Source organism: Lepisosteus platostomus, chromosome 13, assembly GCF_059453375.1.
Source record: "Lepisosteus platostomus isolate fLepPlt1 chromosome 13, fLepPlt1.hap1, whole genome shotgun sequence".
Taxonomy (NCBI): domain Eukaryota; kingdom Metazoa; phylum Chordata; class Actinopteri; order Semionotiformes; family Lepisosteidae; genus Lepisosteus; species Lepisosteus platostomus.
In genome coordinates this window covers 18,763,948-18,791,753 of record NC_142623.1, presented here as the reverse complement: position 1 = coordinate 18,791,753, position 27,806 = coordinate 18,763,948, and the positions used below count along the sequence as shown (strand labels likewise).

The 27,806-nt window shown below is 39.5% G+C and overlaps 1 protein-coding gene and 1 pseudogene across 2 annotated transcripts; both read left to right on the top strand.

Annotated features, from left to right (window-relative positions):
• Window positions 1-5,924: 5,924 nt before the first annotated feature.
• LOC148650173 (E3 ubiquitin-protein ligase TRIM35-like) lies at window positions 5,925-12,799 on the top strand (annotated as a pseudogene). Its single transcript, XR_015926044.1, has 7 exons — window positions 5,925-7,092; window positions 8,114-8,209; window positions 8,614-8,844; window positions 9,558-9,586; window positions 9,661-9,779; window positions 10,494-10,608; window positions 11,048-12,799. The product of XR_015926044.1 is annotated as an E3 ubiquitin-protein ligase TRIM35-like (transcript).
• A 153-nt stretch (window positions 12,800-12,952) lies between these two features.
• LOC148650172 (E3 ubiquitin-protein ligase TRIM35-like) lies at window positions 12,953-25,945 on the top strand. The gene is made up of 7 exons (XM_088603717.1): window positions 12,953-13,163; window positions 15,700-19,683; window positions 20,599-20,694; window positions 21,730-21,960; window positions 23,359-23,381; window positions 23,467-23,585; window positions 24,183-25,945. Exons 2-7 carry the CDS (start codon window positions 19,279-19,281, stop codon window positions 24,728-24,730), a joined length of 1,422 nt encoding a protein of 473 aa, XP_088459843.1. The 5' UTR covers window positions 12,953-13,163; window positions 15,700-19,278; the 3' UTR covers window positions 24,731-25,945.
• Window positions 25,946-27,806: the final 1,861 nt, after the last annotated feature.

Here is a 27,806-nt window from a genome sequence, read left to right as displayed (position 1 = left end):
CAAGCAGAGAGAGAAGTTCCCTCTTTGTGCAAGATTTGGCGGAAGAATAGGTAGAGATATACGTCTGGATCCTGTCGATCTTGTCGCGAGGCAGGGAGGCGGAGAAATTGATGGAATTGAGGATGATCCCGAGGAATTGGATTATATGAGAGGGACCGGTTGTTTTGTCTGTGGCTTCCGTCCGAAAACGGAAGTAAGTGTGGAAGAGGCTCTTGCGGGTGGGGCGTGAGGAAAATCTATGGTAAGGAAATCGTCGAGAAGGTGGACGAGAAAAGGAAGCCTATAGTTATTCAAGAGGATCCAGCAGAGAGCTTCGGCTAAGGCATCGAAAATTTTTGGGCTACTCCTGCATCCGAAAGTAAGGCGGACTGCAAAGAAGAACTTGTTCTGCCAATGAACTCCAAAAAGGTGCCAGAAGTCTGGGTCGAGAGGCATAACTTTAAAGGCACTGGAGATGTCGGCCTTAGCAAGCCAGGCGCCCGGACCTGCGATTTTGATGAGAGAAATGGCATGGTCGATTGTGGCATAGTGGAGGGAGAAGTCTGAACTGGGAATAAGGCTATTGAGACTTGGCACGCGAGAGTTATGGGGGGCTGACAAGTCGATTATAAGGCGTTTTTTACTGGAATACTTACGGACCGCTATACCGATGGGATTGATGCGGTATGCGGGGAATGGGGGAGAGTCAAGTGGGCCGATCATGAAACCGTTCTCGACTTCAGATGCTAACAAGGAATCAACGGACTGGGGATCGGCGGTGGCAGATTGCAAATTTTTGCAAAAGAAGGGGGAAGAAGGAAGTGTGCACAGGCCTGGTGAGAATCCGAAGGAAAGGCCGTCGAGTAAGATGTGGGTGGAAGAGGGGTCGGGGTGACGGAGCAGTTCGGAAGCAAGAGCGGGGATATTGATTGGGGTAGACAGAGAAGCCAGTAGTCATTTTGGGATGCTGAAGGTGGAGTGAGCATGGAAAGGCCGGCGGGCGCAGGAAGAGCGAGCGTGAGCTTCGCCACGGAAGCTGCAAATGTGGAGGAAGCGACAAAGGGAAAAGGTGCATGTCGAGGAATTGAAGTTGTTGAAAATTTGTTGACCTCTGATCATCACGATGGGGCGACCGCGAACGTCTCTGGACCGGGAAGGTTTGAAGAAGACCTGGCGGGAGAATTGATGCTGAGGGGGAGAAGGGGCAGAGTAGGGGTTGAGCTTGCGGACTGTATTTGGGCAAAGATTTGATGAATGTGTCCAAGAGGAACAGAAGTCGCAGGAAAGAGCTCTGATGCCGGCGAAAGTGCGGCAGTAAAGCTCAATGTCGAGGATTCCCCAGTAGGTGCGCTGGTTCCATTGGAGTAGGCGGGCAGCGGCCTTGGCCGAGAACTGCTTGTGGTAGTCGTAGAACAGGGAGCCCTTGAAATGGACAGATAGATCGAGGATGATGTGCATGTAATCGTCGAGTTCCTGACGACATTCAGGAAAGGCGGAGCACATGATGTCGCGAAAAATGCTGAAAACCAAGGAGAAGTCGGAAATTCGAAGGACTGAAGCAGAGTGAGGGTCAGAAGATTTGAGAGTAACGGAAATCGAGCCTCAGTAGACTGTTCTGGAATCGGAGTTGTAAGTAGATGAAGAGAGAAGGTGAGCTAGATTGACGTCCGCACCTCGTAGAATTTTCTGCCGGAGTGAAAAGGGAATGGGAGGAGGACAAAACTTTAGTGCGTTAGGAGCTGGGAGAGGAACGGCTGTTCGGTGAGAAAAGTAAAGGGGAGATTGGAATCCAGGGCTGAAGGCATGGGATGACTGATGCTGTGTTGGACACCAGGGATGGGAGAAGATGAGGAGGGAAGAAGAGCGGAAAGCAGATTGTGGTAGGAGGGGTTAGATGGATCTAGGGCCTGAAGCTCATTGGCTTGGGATATGGAAGCCGAAGGCTGTTGAGGAGGAATTGAAGCAGGGGCAAAGGCTGCATGAAGGATTGAGGAGGCTGCCGAGTCGTCTTGGACGCCAGGGGGTGGGGGAGGGTAAGAGCCGCCTGCTGGCTGAGCTGGGGGTCGTTTACTGGATGGCCTTTGGGCCGTGGAGACCACAGCAGGGGCCGAAAGAAAAGAAACCGGGGCCGAAGGCACCAAGCTGGCGGTGCTTGAGCCATGTTGGACGCCAGAGGTAGAGACAGAAGAGAGTGCAGAAATTAGATTAAGCAGAGAAGGGGGTTGGGGAGGGGCGTGAGCCTGGGGCCTTAGACCCGGCAGCAAGGAGTTTAGGGAAGGAGGCTGGGTGGAAGAGGCTAGGTGCGGTTGTTCAGCAGAGGAATGGATTGGTTGGGGAAGAGACACAGACACAGATATATCAGGACAAGACACGACAGAAGACGTGACAGGCAGAGGCGCGGACGGCCTCGGGGTCCTCACATTGGGATGAGTGGCGGCGGCACGGGTGATGTCATCAGAGGGCGCCGGAGGAAGCTATGTAGCTGATGTTTCCTTTGTGTAGACTGCGGTTAAGTACAGGGAAAACAGAGCTTTTTAGAAGCGTTTCTTTTAAAACGGACTCCATGTTTTCGAAGTATCCTCTGGAGGCTTGCTACTGTCCAGTTGGAAATCGCGAGAGATGATCCAGGAGAAGGGGGAGCCGATGTGCGTGAAGCGCGGCGGCTGGGACATCCTCGAGAGAAGTGGGGGTTATTTGGAGACTTTGCCGTGGAGGGACGGGAAGGCTGGGTTTGTGATGAGAGAGGGACTACGACGGCGGAACGCAGTCTTCAGCGAGGAGTTGAATCTTGTGAGGACTGGCTGGGAGATGAACGGCGCTGATGTGGCACGGCGGGTGAAGGAGGCGATGAGACGGAGGTGAGGGGAGCGGGGGGGGGGAAGACTGGACTGGACTGGACTGGACTGGACTGGACGAGAGGGGTAGGAGAGTCTCCTGTGCTGCAGAAAAGGTCTTCATCGGAGCAGCGAATTTGCAGATCCATGAAAAGGGAGCACGGATTCGAGCTAGGCGAAAATGAACCATGCAGAAAACGAACGAGTAAGAGGAGAGGGTGAAGTTTGATATATATGGAGACCGGTTGCTTACGTCAGGATTAGTGAGAATTGCGGCAGCTGTGTCGAATGAGCTCGGCTGATTTCATTCCTCCCGAACTTTCATTAAAAACTCCATTTAAAAACCAGAGCGGGATCCGGTGAAGGGTCAGAGAAATAAAAAGGGGTAAGGGGACCAGGCTCTCCCAGCCCCGGACCCAGATGTTCAAGACGCAGTCGTGAAGCCTATGCCATCGAGCCACTCCTGGACCCGCTGGTAGGGGAGCTTCTGGGCATCCATCTTCCAAAGCTGAGCCCAGAATGGTAGGAGCGTCTGGCTTTTGTAGGGAAGGGCTGGATAGGAGTCAAGTGCAGGAAAATCAAGCAAAACGGGAAAGAGCTGGAGCACCCTTAAGAGGAGGGACTTATGGTTGTGACAGTTTGATTAACACACTCTGAAGTCCCAGTAAGTGTACAAGACACATCCATATGGCTCTGGGAAATTTGGGATAATATCTAGTCTGGGTAAAAGCTCTCATGTTATTTTTTATCTTAATGCTCAGGAAAATTGTTTTATAATGACTGTAGCAGTAAATACTCAAATGTCATCTATTCTGAACTTTCAAATGGAAATTCCAATGAATGCAAATGAAAAGACAAAATAATATAAAGATTAAATTATTTCTACCTGATAAGATATATAATGTATCAGTATCCAGAATTCATTTTTTATGAATGAGATTTTAGAGTTCTGGAAGATTACTGTTGACTCATATTGTAGAAGATTGTCAGAGCTATGCTGCTGTATAGAATGTTACACACAAAATCAGGATAAGCAATCATTATTTTTCAATACTGCTGAACAACTATAATAAAAGACAAAACTAATTTCGGGAATTTACTTACCATTAAATGTACTATAACGGGATGTAAGAAGAAAAACATTTTGCTCTGGAAAAAAAAATTACAGTTTTACAATTACATGTTTATGGAGAATGTCTGGTCTATCAAAATTCTGAAACAAAGTATTAATTTCTAACAATTGTATTTTTACTATAATAATCAGAGTCAGTCTTGCATTGTATGTCTGTGGTCTTTGAGTTTAAAACTCCAAAGTCACCATACAGTTCTCTACAATGTCAAGTCTCTGCAGATCATTAAGCTGTCAACTATGAAATGAGCATGAAATGGGCCAGACAACCTCCCTTCATCTGTAAACGTCTTGTTTATTGACAGCAATGATTACAATATTATACATAGTATTTAAATGACACAAGATAGTAAGATAAGACTTTATTGATCCCATAGGGAAATTAATCAATTTCCCTATGGGAATATAGTATTTACTGTACTTAAATAGTGTACTTAGTACACTAGACTGACAGCAAGTCTAAGTAAATAGTGTACTTACTTAAATAGTATTTACTGTAAGAGAAGTGGAATGTGACTTCTTAGAGTTTTTGGAACATGCAGCAGCAGTTGTGGAGAGAAGAACATACAGTACTGTAAAATATGGTATATTTACATTTTCACAAGACTTGAATGATGTTCTTTGTGAAAGATTGATACTCAAAATGCATTACATTAATGGAATGCTTCCTTGATGAACTTTCTCATAGAGCCCTCTACTTGTAATAGTAGCCGGTCCAGGCTCCCGTGAAGCATAGTTCAGGACTCTATGCAGATGGTATAATCCGGCAGTAAGTGGAGAAGGACAACGGGGAGGATATGTAGAGGATCAGACTCCCCAAACAGACTGGAGAGTGGTGCAACATCTGAAGAGACCTGCCTGAGAAGGGTGCGAGTGCTCTGGGATGGACAGAGAGCAAAAAGTGAAAGGAAATGCTAATGGAATAATTACTGGCCCGTGGGGATTTATCAGCCCAGCCCTGTCAGTAAAGAGAAAGGAAATGGGGAGGTGTCAGTCCTAAGAAACTGGCTAACTTCATCCCTGCTGAAAAGAGGCTGCTAAATAGTCTGTCGGTGGCAAAAAAGGAGCTTGAGGTACAGGAGAAACTGAATGGCGGGCCTCCCGAAAAGGGAACCAAACAGGTTTGAAGGGCAGCCTTGATTTCAATTACACCGTTAATGCCATGTGAAACCAAGGACTGAGACAAACAGCTTTCACAGACAAATCTGCTCTTTATTCTGTATCTCATTGAACTGAACAATCTGCCAAGTCACCTTAGTACCATAATACAGTAACAAAAACACAAGCAATGTCATAAACACAAACTGGCACTGTGTGTCAACATACTGTAACATAAAACTGTACCCATCAGAAAAGCGTGAAATTACACACTGTATAAAATTACTAGGGCAAAGTCCCTGGACCTGTGGCACAAAAACAGTAAATGAATGAAGAGGAGGGTACTTTGAGAGGATATTCTCTTTTCCTGGAATTGTGCCCCAAGCCAAAACTATTATATTTCAATTAATTGCACCTGTACATAATCAGGAAAAAGGTAAAATTTTGTGCCGTTTATTTTAAATACTGGGTCAAAGCCCTCGGAAATTTAAGATCTATATTAATCAATGTTTTGATTCTTTATATGAAACAGTTAAGAAATGTGTAAAGATAGAGCAGCATAAGAAAATAAACCTGTGAAGTTATAGTCTGCGTTCCGGCGCTCCACCATTCCGGGTATTACCCAGTTCCTATGAAAATTTCATTAAAAAAATAAATAAACCTCTTCCGATGTGCACTTAAACACCGAAAAAAAAGCAGCGCAAAAGCAGTAACAGCAGGAAGCATTTTGACCGTGAGCTACAATCAATGAGTGATTATCACGCTGCTCTGAAGAGGCGAAAAAGATCCAATGCAGATGCAGGAGTCGTAGGGAGGGAAGTAAGCGAACAAACCGAAACTAGGAGCTGAATCGTAGTCAGAAGGTGTAAGGTAGGTCGAAATCCGGTATAGACACTGATAGCAAACAATCCGAGGGGCAAAGCGAGATCCGTATTCCGAAGGCAAAAAGGTGTTTTCCAAAATTCCAGGAAGGTAAAAAAAAAAAAAAGTAGTAGAGAACCGCTAGGTTTGAGTTTTCTCAATACCGAGAAATGGGAAGCAGGTTAGAATGGTATAAATAACCCAGCGTGCCGCACGTTAGAACAATTGCAGGTGTGTTAACTCGTGCGGCGGTGGTCGTGACATTGATGTCATGCGATGGAGTACCTTTTTATAACGATGCAACTTCGAATGTTCGCGCACTTTAAGTCCACACTTGCTCTACGTCACAGAAGTACGGAGTTGAAAGAAGGGTTTTCCGGCATAGGGACACCGCCTATGAATCTATATTAATGATGATCTGTACTGAATTATGGCACTCTTTAAAAATACAAAAATGTAACTCTCACAATAAGTAAATAAATGCAATTAATGCTGCATTTTCACAGGACAGTGAACTCACCAAAACTTTTTAAAGCACTAAATTAAAGTGAAAGTGGAACTTTTCAGGATGTGAACGTCATAAACACAAATTATATAATACATAATCTGAATTAGTGATGTGTTTCTGTGCTGAAATATGTAACTAAAAACAAACAACAATAAAGACATTAAATAAAGAACATCAATTATAGCTGTAATTTTACTGGAAGGTGATTTCAACACAACTTATAAAAGCACTAAGTGAAAGTGAAAGTATATTTCAAGCTGTGATCAGAAGACATTACTGAGAACAAGATGCCCGTTACTCTGAAGAAATGGCAGCAAGATCTTCAGTCCTGGAAGAAGAGCTCTCCTGTCCTGTGTGCTATGAAATCTTCACGGATCCTGTTGTCTTGACATGTAGCCACAGCTTCTGTAAAGCCTGTCTGCGGCAGTACTGGGAGCAGAAGAAGATCTTCAAGAGACAACCCTCCAATCAACCTGGCTCTAAAGAATCTGTGTGAGGCCTTCTTACAGGAGAGGAGTCGGAGACCTCCAGTAGGCTCTGAAGAGCTCTGCAGTCTGCACAGGGAGAAACTCAAGCTCTTCTGTTTGAATGATGAAGAGCCTGTCTGTGTTGTTTGTCAGACTTCAATAAAACACAAAAACCATGAGTTCTGTCCTTTGGAGGAGGCTGTGGTGGATTGTAAGGTGAGAAAATATAGTCTAAATAAGCTTTAGAAAGTTTACACCTTAGCTTAGAAAGCAAATTCTAATGTGTTACATTTTTTGACAGTTTGTAAACATGTTCTGTTTTGATTAAGACTGTAATTAAATGTGTGTGTACAAAACTAATATAGCAAGTGATAGGAACTGACTTTATTATATAAATTTTTTATAAAATTGTGAAATATCCTCTTCGTTTGACAAGGAACTGAACTGCAGTTGAAGTGAAAAGAACTGCAATAATTCCTTATTTAAATGTGCAAAACATTTATAGTACATGTTTATTTACATTTTCATTTATTACACCAAGTGACTTCTTTGAACAACCAATTAAGATTAATTTCTGTATAGTTCATTCCATAGTTTGAGCAAGAGACAATAGAGGCACTATAGATTATAAATCCATATTGAACACAAAAATATAATTAAAACAAAATAAAAGGATTTTTACATTTTATAGTTTAACCACAGTTTCAATGTAAATTGCTAGGCCAGACTCTCTGATTTCTGTTTAAAAGTTCTACTGTCTAGGAAAATCATGTTTGTAACAAGAACAGACAAGAAAGGATTAAACACTGGGACACTGTCATAGTGCGTAAAGGTTTTAAATTTAAAAAAGCATTCTTTATATGTTTTCTGCTTTAACAACAAAATACTGTACTTTCACAATAATGTCAGCCAATTTTTACATGCTGTTTCAATTTAAATGACTTAAGGCTGCAGTTAAACAATTAAGACCTCAGTGAAATAGAAACACAGTACAACTGTTAGGAAATTCATCATCAAGTAATGATCTAACACAGTACAGCAGGACTTCTAACAGTGGGGTGCTATAATTCCACAAAACTGCTATACTTTCCCAGTACTGCAATGGGGTTGACTGGTGAAACCCTGTACTACATATTGTCTGTGATGAAACTCTTCCATCATCAGATACTTCCCTTCTCTGTTGGCAGTAGTGACGGTTGTCAGTCTGTTTCTGCATTAAAGTCTTTTTTCATTCCAGAAGAAGCTCAAGGCTGCACTGAAGTTCTTGCAGAAGAAGCTGAAAGACTTTAATAAAGTGAAACAGAAATATGACCAAACTGCAGAGCACATAAAGGTAATCTTGTTTTAAAAATATCGGAGTAGATTCAGATAATCAGATGAATAATCAGATGAAGAACAGTTCTGCATTTACAAATAAATCAACTACAAAAAATGCAATGAGAAGTGTTTCTACAAGATATTCCTGTAATCACAGTATATATCTATTCCTATGATTACAGAATATATACAATATATTCTTATTTCCCTGCAATTTTCCTGTATTCCTATTTGGAATCATACAGTGCATGTATCAAAAGGTAATTTATAAAGCAATCTTTATCATCATGCTTGTTATTACCAACAGCTGATTTTGAAAACAGTAAATTTGTGATTTTGTAAGAGAGAGAAAGCCACCCCAAAATCTCCCCAAACACAGAATAATGCAATTCAACCAGAAATTAACACTCTTCATTCCAGTTTCAGGCCCAAACAGTTGAGAGGCAGGTAAAGGAGAAGTTTGAGAAACTTCACCAGTTTCTACGAGATGAAGAGGCAGCCAGGATAGCTGCACTGAGGGAGAAAGAGGAACAGAAGACTTGGAAGATGAAGGAGAAAATTGAGAATCTTACAAGATTGATGTCATGCCTGTCAGACATAATCAGAGCCATTGAACAGGAGATGGAAGCTGATGAGATTTCATTTCTGCAGGTAGAGATGACTATGACCACAGTCCTCTGAATGCAGACTGACAGTAATGGCCACATTCACACACTGATAGCTGCAATGTGCACTGTGCTGTGCTGTAACATTGAGGAATCAGATCTGCTGGCAACTAGGGATCTCCTGAATTCTCCTGGAGTCTCCAAGGTTGACAAGTTATCTCCCAGATATACAGTAGCTACGTTCTCTTCAGTAGAACAAATCTAACACAAATATGACCAAATTGCCCAACCTGACCTCACTTTCATTGAAGAAATGCCAGGGAATCCTCCAGAGTTGACAATACTGGTGACAGCTAGTGCACAATAGATGTCTCTTCATTGAAAGGAGTGAATTTCAAATAATAAGACAAAGAGAATTATATTGTGATTCTTTTTTATTATATTTTTAAGATTTTGTATGTGCAGTTTAATACTGTTCTGCATTATATCTGAAATATTAACAATTAATTTGTTTGTGTTACATTATGTAGATTTTCAATAATATCTACAGTATGTGTTTTTTTTATAAAAATATCTCCTTACATGTTTCCATCACACTTCATGCAAATATGGAGTCTGATCTCAATTTGTCTTCAGCTGTGATGTTCATGGTCAGTGATCACAATGATAGAACTGAATTGCTATGTTCTTTAGAATACATAAGTATTTGTTAGATTCTATTAATACTTACTAATTTGTCACATTGTTGTTGTTTTTCAGAGCTACAAGGACACAAAGAGCAGGAGCAGGTATGTGAACTCATCCTGTTTTCCTCTTTCTTATTGTACTGAGTCCGAACACTGACTCCTGAATATTATTGCAGAGCCCAGCTCACACTGCAGGATCCAGAGGAGGTTTCAGGAGCACTGATAGATGTTGCCAAGCACCTGGGCTCTCTGAAGTACAGACTCTGGGAGAAGATGCTGGGGATTGTTCAGTACAGTGAGTACTGGGGGGCAGGGATCACAAGGGGGAGGGATTTACAGGTTTTCACAGTGCAGAAGGAATAATGAGATTTGTAGAGTCAATCAGATAAAAGCAGTGAGAATGTGGCAGTCTGTGTAATTGCCCTGTAGTGAAGTGACTGATCTCCTCCAGTTTGCTCTACAGGTATCACTACATGGCCAGTTTGTCCTGCTGATCCTCTCCAGACAGTGTGTCTGTAGCTTCCTGTCTCTTTAGTTGCTGTTCTCCTACTTTCACTAACAGAAATGTGTATTATAAGAGTTACAAGGCTTTATTAATATTATGTTTATGTTTATTTGTTTTCAAATACAACTATTTTGTCTTTTTAAAATGTTTAACTTTTTATTTCATTAGTAGTGTTTGGATTTCCCAACTGAAGGCAGTAAATCCACAGTTATCTTAAACTTGATACAATTTAATACATTCATTTTCAAGTATTCTCTCTTCTCATTTTAAAACGTGTAACTGTTGATTGTTTTTGCATTGAGGTAATTTTTTATTATGTTATTATTTGTTATAGCTATTCCTGACTATGCATTTTTTCCCAAACATATTTAATACATTTCTTTGACCTTTGTATTGTTTTAGCTACTTAAGGTTAAAAAAGGATTTTTAATTAAAATATTTATTTATAAAAATATGTCTTTCAGTAGGTCAGGTGATTTTCATGTTTTTTTCTTTACGTATCAGCTCCTGTGACTCTGGATCCCAACACAGCAGAGCCCCACCTCTTACTGTCTGAGGATCTAACCAGTGTGAAAGGCAGAGCTGAGAGACCACAGCAGCTTCCTGACAACCCAGATAGGTTTGATCAACATTTCTGTGTGCTGGGCTCTGAGGGATTCACGTCAAGTAGACATTGCTGGGATGTGGAGGTGGGAGAAAAAACTTTTTGGGTCTTGGGTTTGGCCAATCGATCCATTAGCAGGAAGAGATTATTCACTCTGAGCCCAGAGGGAGGGGTTTGGGCTCTACGGCTGTGTGGAGTGCAGCTGGATTATGACGAGGGGATGGTGTCATTCTCTGACGCTAGACATAGGACTCACATCTACACTTTTAAACACACATTTACTGAAAAGATGTTTCCAATTTTCTGGCCTGGTGCCACTGACCCTAATCCTTTGAGAATCTGTCCAGTGAAGGTATCTGTCATAGTAGGTAGCAACACAGTGTTTTGAAAGGGAATATCAAGGCAGAGCTGGAGAAAAAAAGTTTCAATGGGTTTCCTGTGTCATGTTTCTCAGGTTCCAGTATCAGGTGTCCCCCAACAGGACAGCAGAAGGAGACAAACTCAGACACAGGACTGGTCATTAGAGGTGCTTTAGAATTGTCCCTTCTTTATTGTAAGACTTTGTGGAATGAATGCGAATTGTTCATTGTGGTGAGATAATCTACAATATGTGCAGATATTTATCTGAATTTGTTTCAGTTTCAGTGGTAAATTTAAAAATAACATCCCTGCCGTATTGCTTTACCACAAGAAAAGAAACACCCTGGATGGGATGCCAGTACTGTATATCACAGGGCACACAGACACAAACACAGACATATACTCACACCAAGGCAAATGTTCCTTGAAGATAAATAAACCTACTAGTACAGTATGTCTTTGGACTGTGGGAAGAAACCCATGTGAGCATGGGGTGAACATACAAATTCCATGCAGATAGCACCCCTAAGAATTAAACCCAGGTCCCCAGTGCTGAGAGGAAGCAATGTTAATGTCACAGAGTGAAATGTGTTGTAAGATGACCAGGGAAAGGGTCATTCATAACAGATATTTTCGGAATGACCTACTTAAAATACTAGATATGGACCTAAGCAAAATGGCTGCCAAAAAGAATCAGCTGACCCGTATATGGAAAGGGTCTACCCTGAGAAACAATGAGACACAGCTGAGCCGCATCAGGAACCAAAAGTGCCCCGGAGGCAGTGAACAGGGCGGAAGCCGATGAGGTGAATGCAGTTTGGAGGAAGAGAGAGGACAGAGGTTTTTGTTAAAGATCGGACTAAAGAATAACGGACTACTGAAAGGGGAAAAGGTTTATGGTTTTTGGATTGCGGATAGTGGATAAGGATACATCGCGGATTGGCTTTATTACAGACTTTTGGAGTTTTCTTATTGTAAGCTCCAGAAAAGAAGTTTCAGCAGAGCATTTGAGTGGGGACAAAGATTGCAGAGGTGGACCCAGGAGAGGGCTCAGACACCAGGAACTTTACAGTGAGCAGCCGAGGAAGGCTCCATGATCATTTTCCTCCCTACCTGACATGGACTCAGAGAAATCAATTAAGTGAGAAGAGCATGACAGACCACATTGTTCAGGCTGGCCAGGACTGACTACAGATAAATGTCTTCTCTATGGTGGAAGGAGGAATGTCAGGTCAGGTTACTGATCAGAGCTGCAGTTTTCTAAACATCACTGCTAGACTGCTCTTTTGGGACATTTTGCTTGGTAACCTGGGTGAATGGGGTTCTTCATATGGTTTGTGAGTTTGTGTCCCTTTTTAGTTTATGTTATGGTTGCTGTGTGATGAAATAATTGGGACGCTATTATCTTGTCTAGATTGTTGGTGCACCAGTGGTTATGGAAAATAAAAATAATCTGTTGCTGGGGAAAAAAAGGTCTGAGCATCCTTAAAATGGCTAGGTGGTGTAATGAGCTAGAAAAGCTCAAATGATTCTGCATTTAGGGGTCATAATCCTTAACACTAACCACTGTACCACTGTGCCATCCTAATTGTATGATCTTGTTTCTTAATTACCAAAGGATACCTAGTCATTTTCACTGAGATGTGATACAGAACAAGTCACCGAGTGAACAGTGTTGCATATCACAGTTTAATATTAAAGAGTTTTCAGACTGCTCCATTATTTTGATTAATCACATGCTGCGATAAACTGAACTGGATGAATTTGATCCTTTCTGAGATAAAGAATGCACAGAGAGTGTAATGGTATTGTCATTTATTAAAAAGAAAGAGACTATAAAACATTAGGAATTGTGTCTGTGTTCCTGTGTTTTCAAAGCTGATCTAAGAGTGTAGTGTGTCTGTAACCCACCAGCTCAGTGTGAGAATTCAATTGGTATTTTATCTACCCTCTGAAGTGAGATAAAAGTGAATATTCAGTGTAACTCCATGTCAGGGGACACATTTCTAACAGGATTCCAGTTCCTGGATATACTACCTTACATCACTGTAAAAATCTTAGTCCAAAACGCTGAACACTGCTGTAGCTGATTTCTCATGAGCTTCATCTGCTAATCCCATTTATCTTCCTCAGTCTCTTCCCCCGAAAGAAGGAAGTCCACATTGACTTGTGCCTTCAAGAGCTACATACAGATCTGACAAGCCCTTAGGGTATGTATTGTTGTCTGAGTCTGATTGTAGGAAAAGCAATTACAGGATCACTCAAAGATCTACGAAATGTCACTTGAGACACATGATTAGCTGTAAACATGTTAACTGGGCTGTGTTGAGCAAGGTAATTGGCCCAAGTAGCTACAGTCCACCCAGCTCTGTTTAGAAGAGAGAGTCACATTCTCTCAGTCCACTTAATTCTTTGCTAACCAAGAGGTCTGGAGCACATGAACCACATTATGTTCTGGTGTGGACTTTACCTATCAGTGTGACATACTGTTGATATAGCACAGCTAAAGAAACGCATAACAAAATATGGACTTTACGTGCCCTGCATTATTTCATATAAATTTATAAAATCCCTTCCTTGTAGTAAACATTATATAAATAATTTGGTAAAAATCCAATAAGAACCTCAATTGAACTTTTATTCAAAAAGAATTTGCCAAAGCAGAGAAAAGGGAAGATCTCAATTAACAGAGCATTGACTTCCACGAGTGGTTCATATTGTCAAAAAGTAAAATGTAAAATAGTTATTCATACTCTGACATTACCAGTGAAATATGAAACAATATAAGAGAATACAATTAACTGTGTTGTGTGCCTCTCACCTGGCTCCGGTGTATACAGCTATTTTCAACAACTCCATTGGCCCACCTTAAGTCCTGCACTTCCTCACGGTTGGACCCACTCCAATTTGCCTAGGGCGTCAATAGGTCTGTGGAAGATGCCATGAACCTGGCCCTCTATATATACTACAACACCTGGAGACACCACACACCTATGCATTCTGTTTATAGACTTCAGCTCTACTTTCAATACTATTAACCCTATTAAACATTTCAATAAACGAATAGATATGGGCATCAACTCAGCCATGTGCTACTGGCTGCTGGATTTCCTGCAATGCAGACGTCAGTCAGTCAAGGTGAATAAGTTTACCTCTGACCATCAACACAGGCGCGCCGCAAGGCTGTGTACTCTCCCCACTTCTTTTCTCCTTGTTCATAAACAGCTTCACATCACAGCACAGTATTGTCAAAGTCCTCAGATACACAGATGACACCACTATCATCGGGCTCATCACTGAAAACAATGAAGCACAATATCGGCTTGGTGTGCTACTGTACCAATGACCTACAACTTAACACATCCAAAACCTTTGAGGTCATTGTGGACTTCAGCCACTCACAGGATCTCAAATCCCCCATCTCCATCAATGTTCAACAAAGAGCCATACAACTCATTAAAATTCCTGGGCACCTAGTATATCTGTAGCTCTCCAAAATGCCACATCAACACAGACCATCTCATCATTGAGGCACATCAGAGATTGTAGTTAGTATTGTGCTTTATGACCTTTATCACGTTTAAATTGCACTGATTTGTCCATGTTAACATTCTTCTATTTGTCTATGTTTACATTGCAGGTCATTTTTGTTGCATATATGATTATAGAGTGAATTGTGATGTTCTGTATTGTGTACTGTCTATCGTGGTCCTTTATTTTAATAATTTGTATTGTATGTTGTGCATTCAGCTGCTGTATTTATATTCTGTATGTTATTGTCACATGTCACATGTCTAAACACAACCAGTTATATTTATAGATACAGTGGTTATGAAAAGCATTCACCCCCTTTGGACTTTTTTATTTTATTGTATTTCAATTTGGAATGAAAATGGATTTAACTGTGAGTTTTTACTACTGATTGACAGAAAACACTATTGAAGTGTCAAAGTAAAAAAAAATCTACAGATCCTCCTAAATTTATTATACATATGAAATGGAAAATAACTTAAGTATTCATTCTTTTCAGTCTATATTCGTAGAGGCTGGTTTGTCAAAAATTACAATAAAAAATAGCTTTCTTTGATAAGTTTCTACCAGCTTTGCACTTTGGGATACAATTTGTGCCCAATTCTTTTTTTTTTTGCAAAACTGCTCAAACTCCCATTAGTTGGATGGGATTGAAGTCTTGGCTTTGACTGTGCCACTCTAGAACATTTAACATTTTTAAACCACTCCTGTCGGGCTTTGGCTATGTTTGGAGTCATTGTCCAACTTAAAGATGAATCTTTTCCTAAGTCCCATACCTCTTGCAGACTGCAGCAGGTTTCCTCCAGGAAGTTTTCTGGACTTTGTTGCATCCATTCTTCCAGGCCCTGATGCTGTGAAACATCCCAATAGCACAGCAGGGATAGTGTCCTCAGGATGATATTCACTGTGATGCTTGTGCCAAACAAAATGCTTACCATTGAAGCCAAAAATTAAAATTTTGGTCCAATAAGAAAAATCTTCATAAGTGACATGACAGAAAGCTTTAAAGCAGCAAAACTTGAGAAGATGCAGTGCAGCAGTCTCCAGAATTTGCAAGGCAACTACAGTACACCAGCCTAGAGATTAAAAAAGCCCCTGACAGTAGAGAGAAATATCAGGGACATACTCTAACATACATATTTTAACTTGATTGTCCTGAAATTTAAATGCAACATGAGTACTGGAAAGGACACTCATTCCTTTACTCTCTTCCAGGTCACTGGTGTGGTACGAGAGAGCTGAGGACTTGCAATCAGCCTCAGTCCTGTCCAGTCCCAGCAGCTCAGCCAGTTCTGCTCCAACACTGGGAGAGCCACAGAGAAGCAGAGGTCCAGTCTGGATTCATACTGACAGACTGCAGGCTATAGTGATCATCCTGCACTGAGAACACACTGTAATCCCCGGGGGTCACTCTGGAGCTATTCCAGGGCAGCTGCACAATCCTCACACACATCTAAGAAGTAATCTAGGGCAATTGTTACATGTAGTGGGTCTTACACTTGTTCAAATTAACTGTACCATCTACTACAACAAATATAAATACGACACTACATTGTTCCATTTCCTAAAAGTTAGGTTAGTGTAATAGCAAGTTATTTTAATTAGCAAAAGTATAATACAGTAAACACTCAGTTTAATGGACTAAAGGGTGGAAGGGGATCCATTATTGGCCATTATTGAATGTCCATTATGTCACAAATGACACTTTTTTTTCTGCCTAAAAACACACTTAAATGAGAAAAATATATATGCTATATATACTGTATATGTGTGCTTTTTGGATCTTTTGACTTTTTTATCAATTACAATGAACACAGTCAATGACATTTTTTTTCTTGTGCTTTTTATCAAAAATATAAAAGCTCTTTATTTCGTGTTGCAAATGCAGTATATTGTATATAATCCACTAAATAATATGAAACACAAACTACACCAAAAGTACTGTAGGTAATTGACCTACTGTACCCCTGTAGGGCACCATCGATATTCCTGAATTTTAAACTACTGTATGTAGTATTTATTTTTACTTCCTTTTCTTATTTCTGCATTTTATCATTACTGCAAGCAAAGTGCAGTTCTTTACAGACAAAATTCTTATTTATTCTTATCTATGAAGCCCGAAGTTAATTATAATGAAGGTTATTGTATTAAAAAATATCTTAATGGGTGCAGAATTGCAAGATTATGAGAAAACTAAATGAGCGATCAGAAATGTGAACCTTCTAGTTCATTTACACTTTTTCACTCATCCAATCATTGCAGAGGAGCAGCAGGTTTGACAACATTGTGATTCATTTCCAGTAACAGTTTTCTTTGTTTAGAAAAAACCCAAATGTTGTCAGAAATGTTGTCCGACTGAATCATTTGTTAATGAGAGAAATTGAGAGACAGACAATGTGACCATTGGATGCAGTTTAAGGTTTTATTGATTTTTTTGTGGATAAAATTCATCTCTTTTGTGTAAAAAATATTTCTAAGTCTTATAACCAGAGCACATAAAACCAATCTAAAAGTATTTGTGAAGCTGTGACAAGCTGATAATGCTAAAAAAGGCAGATTGAAAGATAAGTAAGGCTGGAACTGTGAAGAAATGACAGTAAGATCTTCTGTCGTTGTGCTGTGAGATCTTCAAGGATCCCGTGTCCTGATATGTAGCCAAAACCTCTGTAAAAACTGTACATAGTAGTACTGGAAATAGAAGTGCTCTTGAGAATGTTCAGTTGGCAGGGGGATGTCTAAGGGTCAGCCTCCCATTAATCTATCTCTAAAGAATCTGAAACCTTCTTACAGGAGAGGAGTCAGAGACCTTTAGCACGGTCTAAAGAGATCTGCGGTCTGCAGAGGGACAAGCTCTTCTTTTTGGATGTTGAAAAAACCTTTCTGTGTTGATTGTGTAACTTCAGAAAACCATAAATGTTTTCTGTAGGCAGCAGAGAAGCATACGGTTTAAAAACAATTTTCACACATTGTGAAAGGACACATTGTGTTCCTTGCTTCCTCTCTGACACTAATATATTATTTTACTAATTGGCACTAATAGATTTATTTTATGTAAATGTCATGCCTGTAATATTAACATGTACAATAAGACACTATGCACCTTCCTTAAGGGGTAAGACAAGACCTCAAAACACATAACAATGATAAAATCATCATTTTTGTACTGGTATCAAAATTAAGATGCTGGTATTATTCATTTTCTATAATTTGGTATTAATATGTATAATACCTCAAAACAAAACTGTAATTGGCAATACTTTTGCACTTTCATGTTTTTTTTTCTATCTTGCAGGAATTATCTTGTAGCCAAGTACAGTAATAATGTTATTTCTCAAAAAATGTTTCTCAGAGGGTTCTGACAGGGAGGGGACACAGACAGTTGCAGCATTGTGCTGGAGTATTTATTTCCAAATTTGTCAGGTTCTGCAGTTAAGGAGAAACTCTTTAAGTTAATGGCTTCTCCTGTCGTATTTAAGGAAATTCACCAGATTTGATTGATACAATTTATTCCACAGGATCCTACCTTTATTTAAAAAAAAATAATGTTTAAAAATAATGTTGACTGTTTGATAATGTAATGACAGTTTATAACAGTATAATATAGTAGTGTTTTTTATATATTTATCATTCTTAAATTATTTTTTCTTTATGTGAATTTGTTTCCAAAAATAGTTTTAAACCAATCAAAAAATCTAATCCCTGCAGTGATAAGTAAACAGAGATGCAGTGTATTTATCCAGTAAAGTGTGATCTCTGGTTCCTGTCTACCTGTTCAGGTGCTCACTTGTATTATCTGTGTGGGCAGTGAGATCTGCTCTCAGTAGTTCAAGCATGTAAACCATATCATATTATTCTAGGAGAAGCTCAAGGCTGCACTGAAGCTCCTGCAGAAGAATATAAAACTCTTTTAGGCAGCAAAGGAACAAGTAAAGATTTATTCCATACTGAAAAGAGAAGAAAGGAAACGCCGAATAAACACATCCGAAAAAGGCTCCACAACCAAAACATTGTGTTTTCTTGGTATTACTTGCCTATGGTTTGGTTTAAAACAAGTTAATAAGAATGTGTAAGTTAAATATATTTTGATGTTCAAGCTACATCAGTATGTGTTGGTTCTAAAGGATTAAATAGAAATTAATTCCACACTGAAAAGTAAAGCAAAAGAGCATAACATTTTGGCCTTCATAGAGCAACAATTGAAGAAAGCTCAATAGCTAAAATATTACGTTCCTCCAGTTCATTTTTTTTTCAATGATATTAACATTTACTTATTCATTTAAAATTATTTTGTCAGTTTCCCACATAAAACATCTTTTATCATAAATGCAGAAAAAGTTGTAAATTTGTTCCATTTAGCAGGACCATCCAAATAAGGACGTTTTGAGGTTCAAAATATATATTTTTAAATAAAGAGCTTTTGAATGACATTGTGTTGTAAAGATGCTGCCCCCTAAAGGAACATGTAACTGTGAACACAGATAACTGGGAAGACCTGACATTCCAGTATGAACAGGAGGGGTGAACCGATAGTATTTACTTCCTTATATTCATTAAGAACGCATGTGTCATGATGTGAAAGTACTGAAACATGCTAACCTTTAAAATAAAAAAATACAATAACAACAATGTACACATGCAATTACTAGAGAAAAGCAATGACAGCTTTACTTTCACAAGAAGGTGATTTCACCAGCGGTATTAAAAGCATTAGGTGAAAGTGAAAGAACATTTCAAGCTGTGATCAGAAATTATTTCTGAAAACAAGACTTACAAGATTTGTAACTTTGTGAACAAATGGCAGCAAGATCTTCAGTCCTGGAAGAGGAGCTCTCCTGTCCTGTGTGTTGTGAAATCTTCATGGATCCTGTTGTCTTGACATGTAGCCACAGCTTCTGTAAAGCCTGTATGCAGCAGTACTGGGAGCAGAAGGGATCTCAGGAATGTCCAACCTGCAGGAGAAGATCTTCAAGAGAAAACCCTCCAAACAACCTGGCTCTAAAGAATCTGTGTGTGAGGTTCTTAGATGAGAGGAGTCAGAGACCTCCAGTGGGGTCTGAAGTGCTCTGCAGTCTACACAGGGAGAAACTCAAGCTCTTCTGTTTGAATGATGAAGAGCCTGTCTGTGTTGATTGTGTAACTTTAAAAAAACATGAAAACCACAAATTTCGCCCAGTGCAGGAGACATCTCAGAAGTATAAGGTTTGGAAATAATTTAATTACAAACTTTAATATTGAAAACAAGGTTATTGTCAGTGTATTTAGCTAACTTTATAACTTTTGTTAAAAGGGAATTTAAATCTTAAAGAGTGTGATTAGAAAAATCCTTGTTCCTTGCTTTTTCACTGACGTGAAAATATATATTGTTATATTTTAAATACTGACTTTTACTGTGCGTCTTGTCTTCAATATCAACATTGCAAAAACACTGTCCATCTTCACAATGGGAAAAATAAGACCTATGTCACAAAACTATGATTTATATGATGAATTCTGGTACTGGTATCTAAATTAAATTGCAGGTACTATATTATTAAAGGTATATAATACCTCAACTTAAAATTTATTGTTTTAGGAATACTGTACTTTTGCATTTGCATGTTTTACAATTTTTCCTATCATGTTGGAATTATTATAAATATATTATAAAGAACAGTATTCAGCAACTTGATTGTTTTGTAGTGACCAGTACTGGACAGTACTGAAAAGGGAAAAGACACAGAGAGCTGCAGTGTTCTGTTCAGAGTGTTTAATTCCAGAGGTGTTAGGTCCTGCTGTTTAGGGGACACTCTGTGATGAACAGGAACACAAACAGCTAATTTGAAGTCACTGTTTATTCCTAAAATACAATGATGATGAACATAACAATTATTTAATTGTATTTAAATGCAATTAATTAAATCATATCAATCATTTTACATTGTATTAAATAAAAAATGTGAAAACTAGTTTAAATCAATGAAAAGATCCAATCCTTGCAGTTATATGTGAACACAGTCTCAGTGTCTTTCTCCAGTAAAATGTGAACCGTGTGTGCATTATTATCTGGAATTTTCTATTTGGAGCTGCTGTCAGTCATTCTTGGAGCAAAGTGTGAGCTCTATCATCTCATTCCAGGAGGGGCTTAAGGCTGCACTGCAGTCCCTGCAGAAGAAGCTGGATTCCTTTAATCAAGTTAAACACACATATGACCAAACTGTAGTACACATTAAGGTACGTTTACTGGTTTAAAAATAAAGCAATTTATATTTATTACGAATTTAAAATATCTAAAATACATTGTTACTAACCCAGGTTAAATAGCTAGTTTAGTGTTATTTGTGTTTTTTAAAGACATACTATTTAACATTATATATTAAGGTGTAATTTTTAATATATAATTGTAATTGTTATACAGTAAGCTGTTTTTTGGGTGGCACAGTGGTTAACATTAAGCCTTGCTGTGCTGGGTTTCTGAGTTCAATTCCTGATTTGGGGTGCATGGACTTTGTACGTTCTCCCCATGCTCTCGTGGGTTTCCTCCACAGTCCAATAGGTTAATTGGCTTCTGAGAGAATTAGCCCTTCCCTTATGTGAGTGTATGTTTGTATCCTGCTATGGACTGGTGCCCTGCCTTGCTCCTATCCCTTACTGGAATCGGCTCCAGCTCCCCCACGACTCTGATTTGGAAGAAGATGTTAGAAATTAGAAAATGAAATCACAGAAGAGGTTAATAAAACAATGAAGTGAATATTCTTCATAGCTTGACTGTTAAAGATATTCCCAAGAACCTGAACTCAAAAGGAGTTCTTTGAGTTATTTTGGATTTAGTGTGGGATTTTTTGTCACTGGTTTTATTAATGTGTTAAAGGAAAAGTGACGATACAAGTCAAGACTACACGGCAAGTAGGATAAATACAAATTAGTACAGCATTTCTGAAGAGTGAAGAAACTTCATCATGACTGTATAATACAGCTTTATTACTGAGTATTATACCTTTTCCATTCTAGACACAGACTCAACAGGAAGATGGTCACATAAAGGAGGAAGTTGCCTCCTTAGCCAAGGTTAAATTACCAGATATAGTATGTATTATTTTACAGAAAGTTACAGTAGAGATTGTTAAACACAACTATGAGGTGAAGATTCCTCATAGCATATTGGATATAGTCACAAAAAAATACATTCACGAGCTGTTTGAGTTATTTAAAAAAATAGAATGTATTTTATATGTTTCAGATGTTTTTCCATTGCATTTTCCATTCCAGAAACAGGCCCTACAGACAGAGAGACAGATAAAGGAGGAGTTTGAGAAACTTCTCCAGTTTCTACAAGATGAAGAGGCAGCCAGGATAGCTGCACTGAAGGAGGAAGAGGAAGAGAAGAGACAGATGATGGAGCAGAAGATTGAGAGTCTTACAAGAGAGATATCATCCCTTTCAGACACAGTCAGAGTTGTAGAACAAGAGATGGGAGCTGAAGACATTTCATTTCTGCAGGTATAGATCACTGTGATAACAGTCTTCTGAATGCAGACTGACAGTAATGAATGGTCTAGGTCACAAGATAAAGAGTAACAGGGACTGTTGGGCACTGTAAAGCTGTCTGTGGTGTCCATTGTGAACTCTGCAGGATGACTGTAGGTGGACCTTTTAAACAATGATTATGAACTTTTTCAAAATTCCATAGTATGCCATGAGTTTCTATAGTTTTTTTTTTCATCAAGGTGATCAAAGGCTTTCAGGGAATATACAAATGTGAGAATATATTTCTCTCTATGGTCTGTTCAACAATGACAAGCAGTGTAGCAATGTGGTCAAAAGCATGATCTGTCCTGTCTGAGTCCTGTTTGCTGGTCTCTCAATTCCTTATCCGGATCTATTGACAGGCTTTCTAGGATGATCCTAATTATGCCTTTCCCCGTCACAGATAAAAGCATGATACCCCTGTAATTGTTACAGTCTTTTTTGTGGAGTTTTCCTAAAGAAACTTCTGTCCACTCTCTTGATACTTCCTTTTATATCTGCCCAAAGAGTTGGTACAGCAGGTTCTTTTCTATTTTTCAGTTTTTGTATGGTTTTATTTACTGTAAGTGATGAAACCTCTCATTGAGAGGACTGAGTTCAGTTTGGTAGAAATTCTAAGCCTCAGAATGACCTCACTTTCACACAGGGAGACCATGGACTTCCATGATCTTGTGCAGCAAAACCAGCTGCTTAGTGAAAAGCAGTGTCTCATCATTTAAAATATTAAACAAGGAATTGTATCAGTATACAGTGCATTTACAATATTGGGGTGTTTTATGCCATTTATATTATTTATGTTTTAATTTTATTATGATAATTAGACGTGGTTAAGAGGTGTCTCAAGATGCTAGGGACTATAGTCAAACACCTGGCTTGTGTCAACATTTTTTGTCAGGAAGAGCTTGCCATTCTTTTATTTTTTAGGAAACTCCTGTACAGATAATCCCTACTGTAGGTTAAACCCGGCATCTCCTGGTTGTGGATGTATTTTTAGAATAGAAAGAAAGGTTTCCGTTTACTTTTTGTACTATCCTGATTTACTGTATAAAGAGAGAGCCTTAACTGTAGGTTGTGTTCTGTTTAGTTTAGAAGGCATATCTCTTGTTAGCCTGTGTAAGTGTCATAAAGGACACTGGGGTTTTTCTGGTTGGTCATGACATATGCTTCTGGGAAAGCTGTGCTAGAGAAAAAAGAACTTACAGTCGGTGCCTATAATTCCACCAGCTGCTTGGGTATATATCTGTAACAATATTGTGCCATTATTCGGATGTTGTGATATTTGGTTTTCATGTTTTAACCACGGTCAAAGTTTAATAAAGTGTTCTTTGTAGTTCATCAAAAATGAATAAATATCCTGATGATGTTTTTCAGAACTACAAGGACACAAAGAGCAGGTATGTGAACTCCGCTCTGTCTTCCTGTTTTCTATTGTACTGAATCTAAACCCACAGCAGCACTGACTCCTAAAAACTATTGCAGAACCGAGCGCACACTGCAGGATCCAGAGCTCGTTTCAGGAGCACTGATAGATGTTGCCAAGCACCTGGGCTCTCTGAAGTACAGAGTCTGGGAGAAGATGCTGGGGATTGTTCAGTACAGTGAGTACTGGGGGGCAGAGATCACAAGGGGGAGGGATTTACAGAGTGTGGCTGTCTGTGTAAGAGCCCTGGAGTGAAGTGACTGATCTCCTCCAGGAGTCACTACATGGCCAGTTTGTCCTGACACTTTAGCTTCTGTTCTTATGCTGTTACTGACAAGAATGTGCTCAAGAGCATTTAAAAAAATCTAGCCTATTTTTTTCATTTATTTCAGCATCCTACTATTTTTTAACATTATAAAAAAAAGACTAATTTTGATCTCAACAACGGTGTCTGATTTTCATATCTGAATCAAAACCCCTCAGCTTGCTTCTTGTAAGCTTACTTCACTGTAAATCTTTTTAAAATCATTTTTACTGCTCCTTATAAAATGTGTAACTGTCCTTAATTATGTTAATTGTTTTATAGCCATTTCTGTCATATACAGTTTTTAAAAATGTCAGTTTTATACAGTACATTTCTATGACCTTTGTATTACTTCAGTTACATACATTTAACAGAAGTGTAATGATTTTTAATTAAAATTTTTATTTCGAAAAATATACATTTGGACAGGTACAGTAAGTGCTGATTTCTATTTTGTTCTTTTCCTATCAGCACATGTGACTCTGGACCCCAACACAGCAGAACCTCATCTGTCACTGTCTGAAGACCTGACCTGTGTGCGATACAGACCTGAGAAACAGGAGCTTCCTAACAACCCAGAGAGGTTTCATTCCTTGCACGGTGTTCTGGGATCTGAGGGATTCACCTCAGGTAGACACTGCTGGAATGTGGAGGTGGAAAACAGAAGTTTTTGGGGATTTGGTGTGGCCAAACAATCCACCAACAGTAAAGAATTAGTCTCTCTGAGCCCAGAAAGCAGAGTGTGGGCTCTACGGGTGGGCAATGGTGTTTATAGAGCTCTGACCTCACCACGGACACAACTCAATTTGAAGAGGAAACCCCAGAGGATCAGAGTGCAGCTGGACTATGACAGAGGGGAGGTGTCATTCTCTGATCCCAACGCTGGGACTCACATCTACACTTTTAAAGACACATTTACTGAGAGGGTGTTTCCAGTATTTTGGCCAGGCGAGTCTCATCTTCTGCGTATCTGCCCAGTGAAGGTGTCTGTAAGAGTGGATCATAACACAGTGTGTTGAGCGAGGCAGAGCTGGTTGTGAAGAACGTTTCTGGATGGGTCTTTCACTTTCACTGTGTGGCTGTGATTGTAATTAGAACTCAGTGCTTTTCTACAAAATTTGTGTAAATGTCAGGAAACATGTGAATCAATACTGGATTGTGTAGGTTGAGTATGTTTTACATACTGTAGTTCCAGATGTTAGCTCTTCTTTAGAAGATGGAGAGAACTGGACTGTGTTCCTAAGCCCCTGTCCTGCTGACATCTCCCCAGCAGTTTTCAATGGAGCCCCATCAATGCCCACATAACTAGCACTTTATTTTTCTTAACCATTTTATGCTGATCAATATTCTACATATTAGGCTTCTAGTGCATTGACTGCAGACTTCACTCTTCTTCCCTCAGTTTAAACCCAGGAGACATCTGCCCTGTATGTTTTAATACCCTTTGACTATTTGTTGGCAGGACTCCAGTGTTCACCTCATATGTTCCTCATTTTTCAAAATTAATGTTTTTTTTCATTTAAATACAGTATATAATGAATCTTTTTATTCATGTTATTAAACATCAAAATGATTTTTGCATGTAAGACTGGGAAGAGAAGTCAGAAATTACTTTATCAACCGAATTAAAGGGGAACAGAAGCAGAAGTTAGTGACGGAAAACCACAATGGACTTTGGTTAAGATACCATTGTTAATATTCTGCTCCTACAGTGCCTCTGGATGTGTAAGAGCCCTGGAGTGAATTATCTCCTCCAATTTGCTCTACAGGTGTCACTACATAGCCAGTTTGTCCTGGTGATTCTGTCCTGACAGTGTGTCTATAGTGTCCTGACTCTTAACTGTTGTCCTCATTCTGACACTAACAGAGTGTTCAACCTTAATTAATATTAATTATATGAACCTACTATTTTTTATTTGGAAATATTTAACTTATATTTATATTGTCAATGGTGTATGAATTTTCAAATTTTTATAGAGAATAAATTTGCTTTAATTTCAAAACCATATTCTAATTTTAGAACGTATACAGTACTGTAACTGATAATTATTTTTACAGTGAAGTTTTACTGATATTATTATTTGTCATAGCCATTGGTAACTTTTATTGGGTCAAATTTTAAAAGACAATTTGATACATCTCTGTGATTGTATTCCTTTAATTTAATAGATTAATTGTACTGTTATGTAATCAAAATAATAATTTATCCAAAAAATACATCTTTCCAAAGGTCAGCATTTGCTGTAATTTTTCTTATCAGCCTTTCTTACTGTGGACCTGTCAGGGTTGACGTTAAGAGTACCTGGTTGGACCCTATGGGGCGCTGAGTCTTTAGGCAGCTAGTCTCTGGTGTCCAAATCCCAAGGGCAAAAGTCAAAAGTCATAGTCGAAGTAGGTCAGGTATCACAAGAGTCAAGTCAAGGGTATCCAAATGTAAAACAAGAGACGAGACGAAGTCGAAGCCGGAGGAAAAACAAGGTCGGGTAGCCAGAAATCAGGTCGAGAGTATTAAACGCACACAAGAGAAAGCCAAAGGTTTTTCTCAATAGTGAGCGGGGACTGAGTGAAGTGAGAGGGTATAAATAGGGAAAAGCGTGAGGAATAATAATGCGTGGGTGTTGGCGGTGAGAGGTGCTCATAGGATTGCTGTTCATGACAGGATCCCAACACAGAAGAACCCAACCTGTCACTGTCTGAGGATCTAACCAGTGTGAGATGCAGAGCTGAGAGAGAGCAGCTTCCTGACAACCCAGAGAGGTTTGAACACCGTTACTTTGTGGGATTTGAGGGGTTCACCTCTGTCACCTCTGTCGCTCCTACTCTGTCCTGTCCCTAGTTTCCTGCTTTGCTGTCCTTCTGGTTTCCCTCTTTCCTTGGGCTATATATTTCCGGGTCACTTATTCTGCCTCGCTAGGCATTGACGTTCGGATATCCTGAGACCCGCCTAGCACCAGGTCGCCCCATGTCTGCTACCAGAGGGCATAGGTTTCTATACGGCACTCCAGAACTCTGCATTGACGAGCCCGGGCTAGCTCCCCGTTCCGCCGCCTCGCATAGGGTCTTTTTCGCTATCCTACCTCTCCACGGTTTGTCCCTTCTGACACCCGTGACACCTCAGGGAGACACTGCTGGGATGTGGAATTGGGAAACAGCACCTTCTGGTACTTGGGTTTGGCCAAAGAATTCATCAACAGGAAAGAGTGAGGAATTTGTGCTCTCAACAGGAATATGGCTCACTGTGAAGAGGAGACCCCAGAAAATAAGAGTGCAGGTACGCTATGACATGGGGGAGCTGTCATTCCTCGAGCCCAGCGATGGGACACATATCTATACTTTTAAACACACATTTACTGTGAGGGTGAAAATCTGTTACTCTCAGAATCTGCCCAGTAAAGGTGTCTGTAACTGTGGGCAATAACACAGCATGTTGAGGGAGATCAAAGCAGAGCTGGAATGAAAAATCCTCCTTAAGCTTTAGTGGAGTCACTGTGTGATGCTGCTCAGGCTCCAATAGCAGAGCAATGGGCAACACTGCCCCCAGTAGGACAGGAGGAGGAGAATTCAAACACGGCAGGACTGGTTATTAGAGGTACAGTAGCTTTAAAATTGTTCCTTCTTCTTTGTAGTGCAATAATGTAGAATAAATTCCAACACTGATTTAAATGTGTTAGAATTTTAGGTCACCTTTAAAAATTACTTGCTAGATAATAGCACAGTGTGTTGACCAGAGCATGGCTGATGTGAAAAACTCTCCTAAATAGACCTTCAGCATATGCACTGTGTTGTGCTGTGAGTAATAGTACTGTAAACCTAGATGTAGATGAAATCAGGCTACAAGGTGATGATGCTTAGACTTGTGTCAGGGTCTGATTGATGGACTCTAAACCTCTAAACCTCAAATGGAATCACATACTGTATGAAGAAAAAGAAGAGAACTGAAGACAGGTGAAAAGAAGAGAAAAAAGATTCCTAAATACTTTCTATTTTGAACTGTCATATGAAAATAATTGTAAATATAAATTAAAGGGCTAAATACTCTAAAAGGCTTAATGATTTACAGTATTCCTGATAAGTTCTCCAATGTATCAGTGTTCA

Coding starts and splice junctions, on each gene's coding strand:
- LOC148650172 (XM_088603717.1), top strand. CDS start 19,279: ATGGCAGCAAGATCTTCAGTCCTGGAAGAGGAGCTCTCCTGTCCTGTG. Junction 19,684..20,598: donor AGACATCTCAGAAGTATAAG/GTTTGGAAATAA, acceptor ATCTCATTCCAG/GAGGGGCTTAAGGCTGCACT. Junction 23,382..23,466: donor TACAAGGACACAAAGAGCAG/GTATGTGAACTC, acceptor AAACTATTGCAG/AACCGAGCGCACACTGCAGG.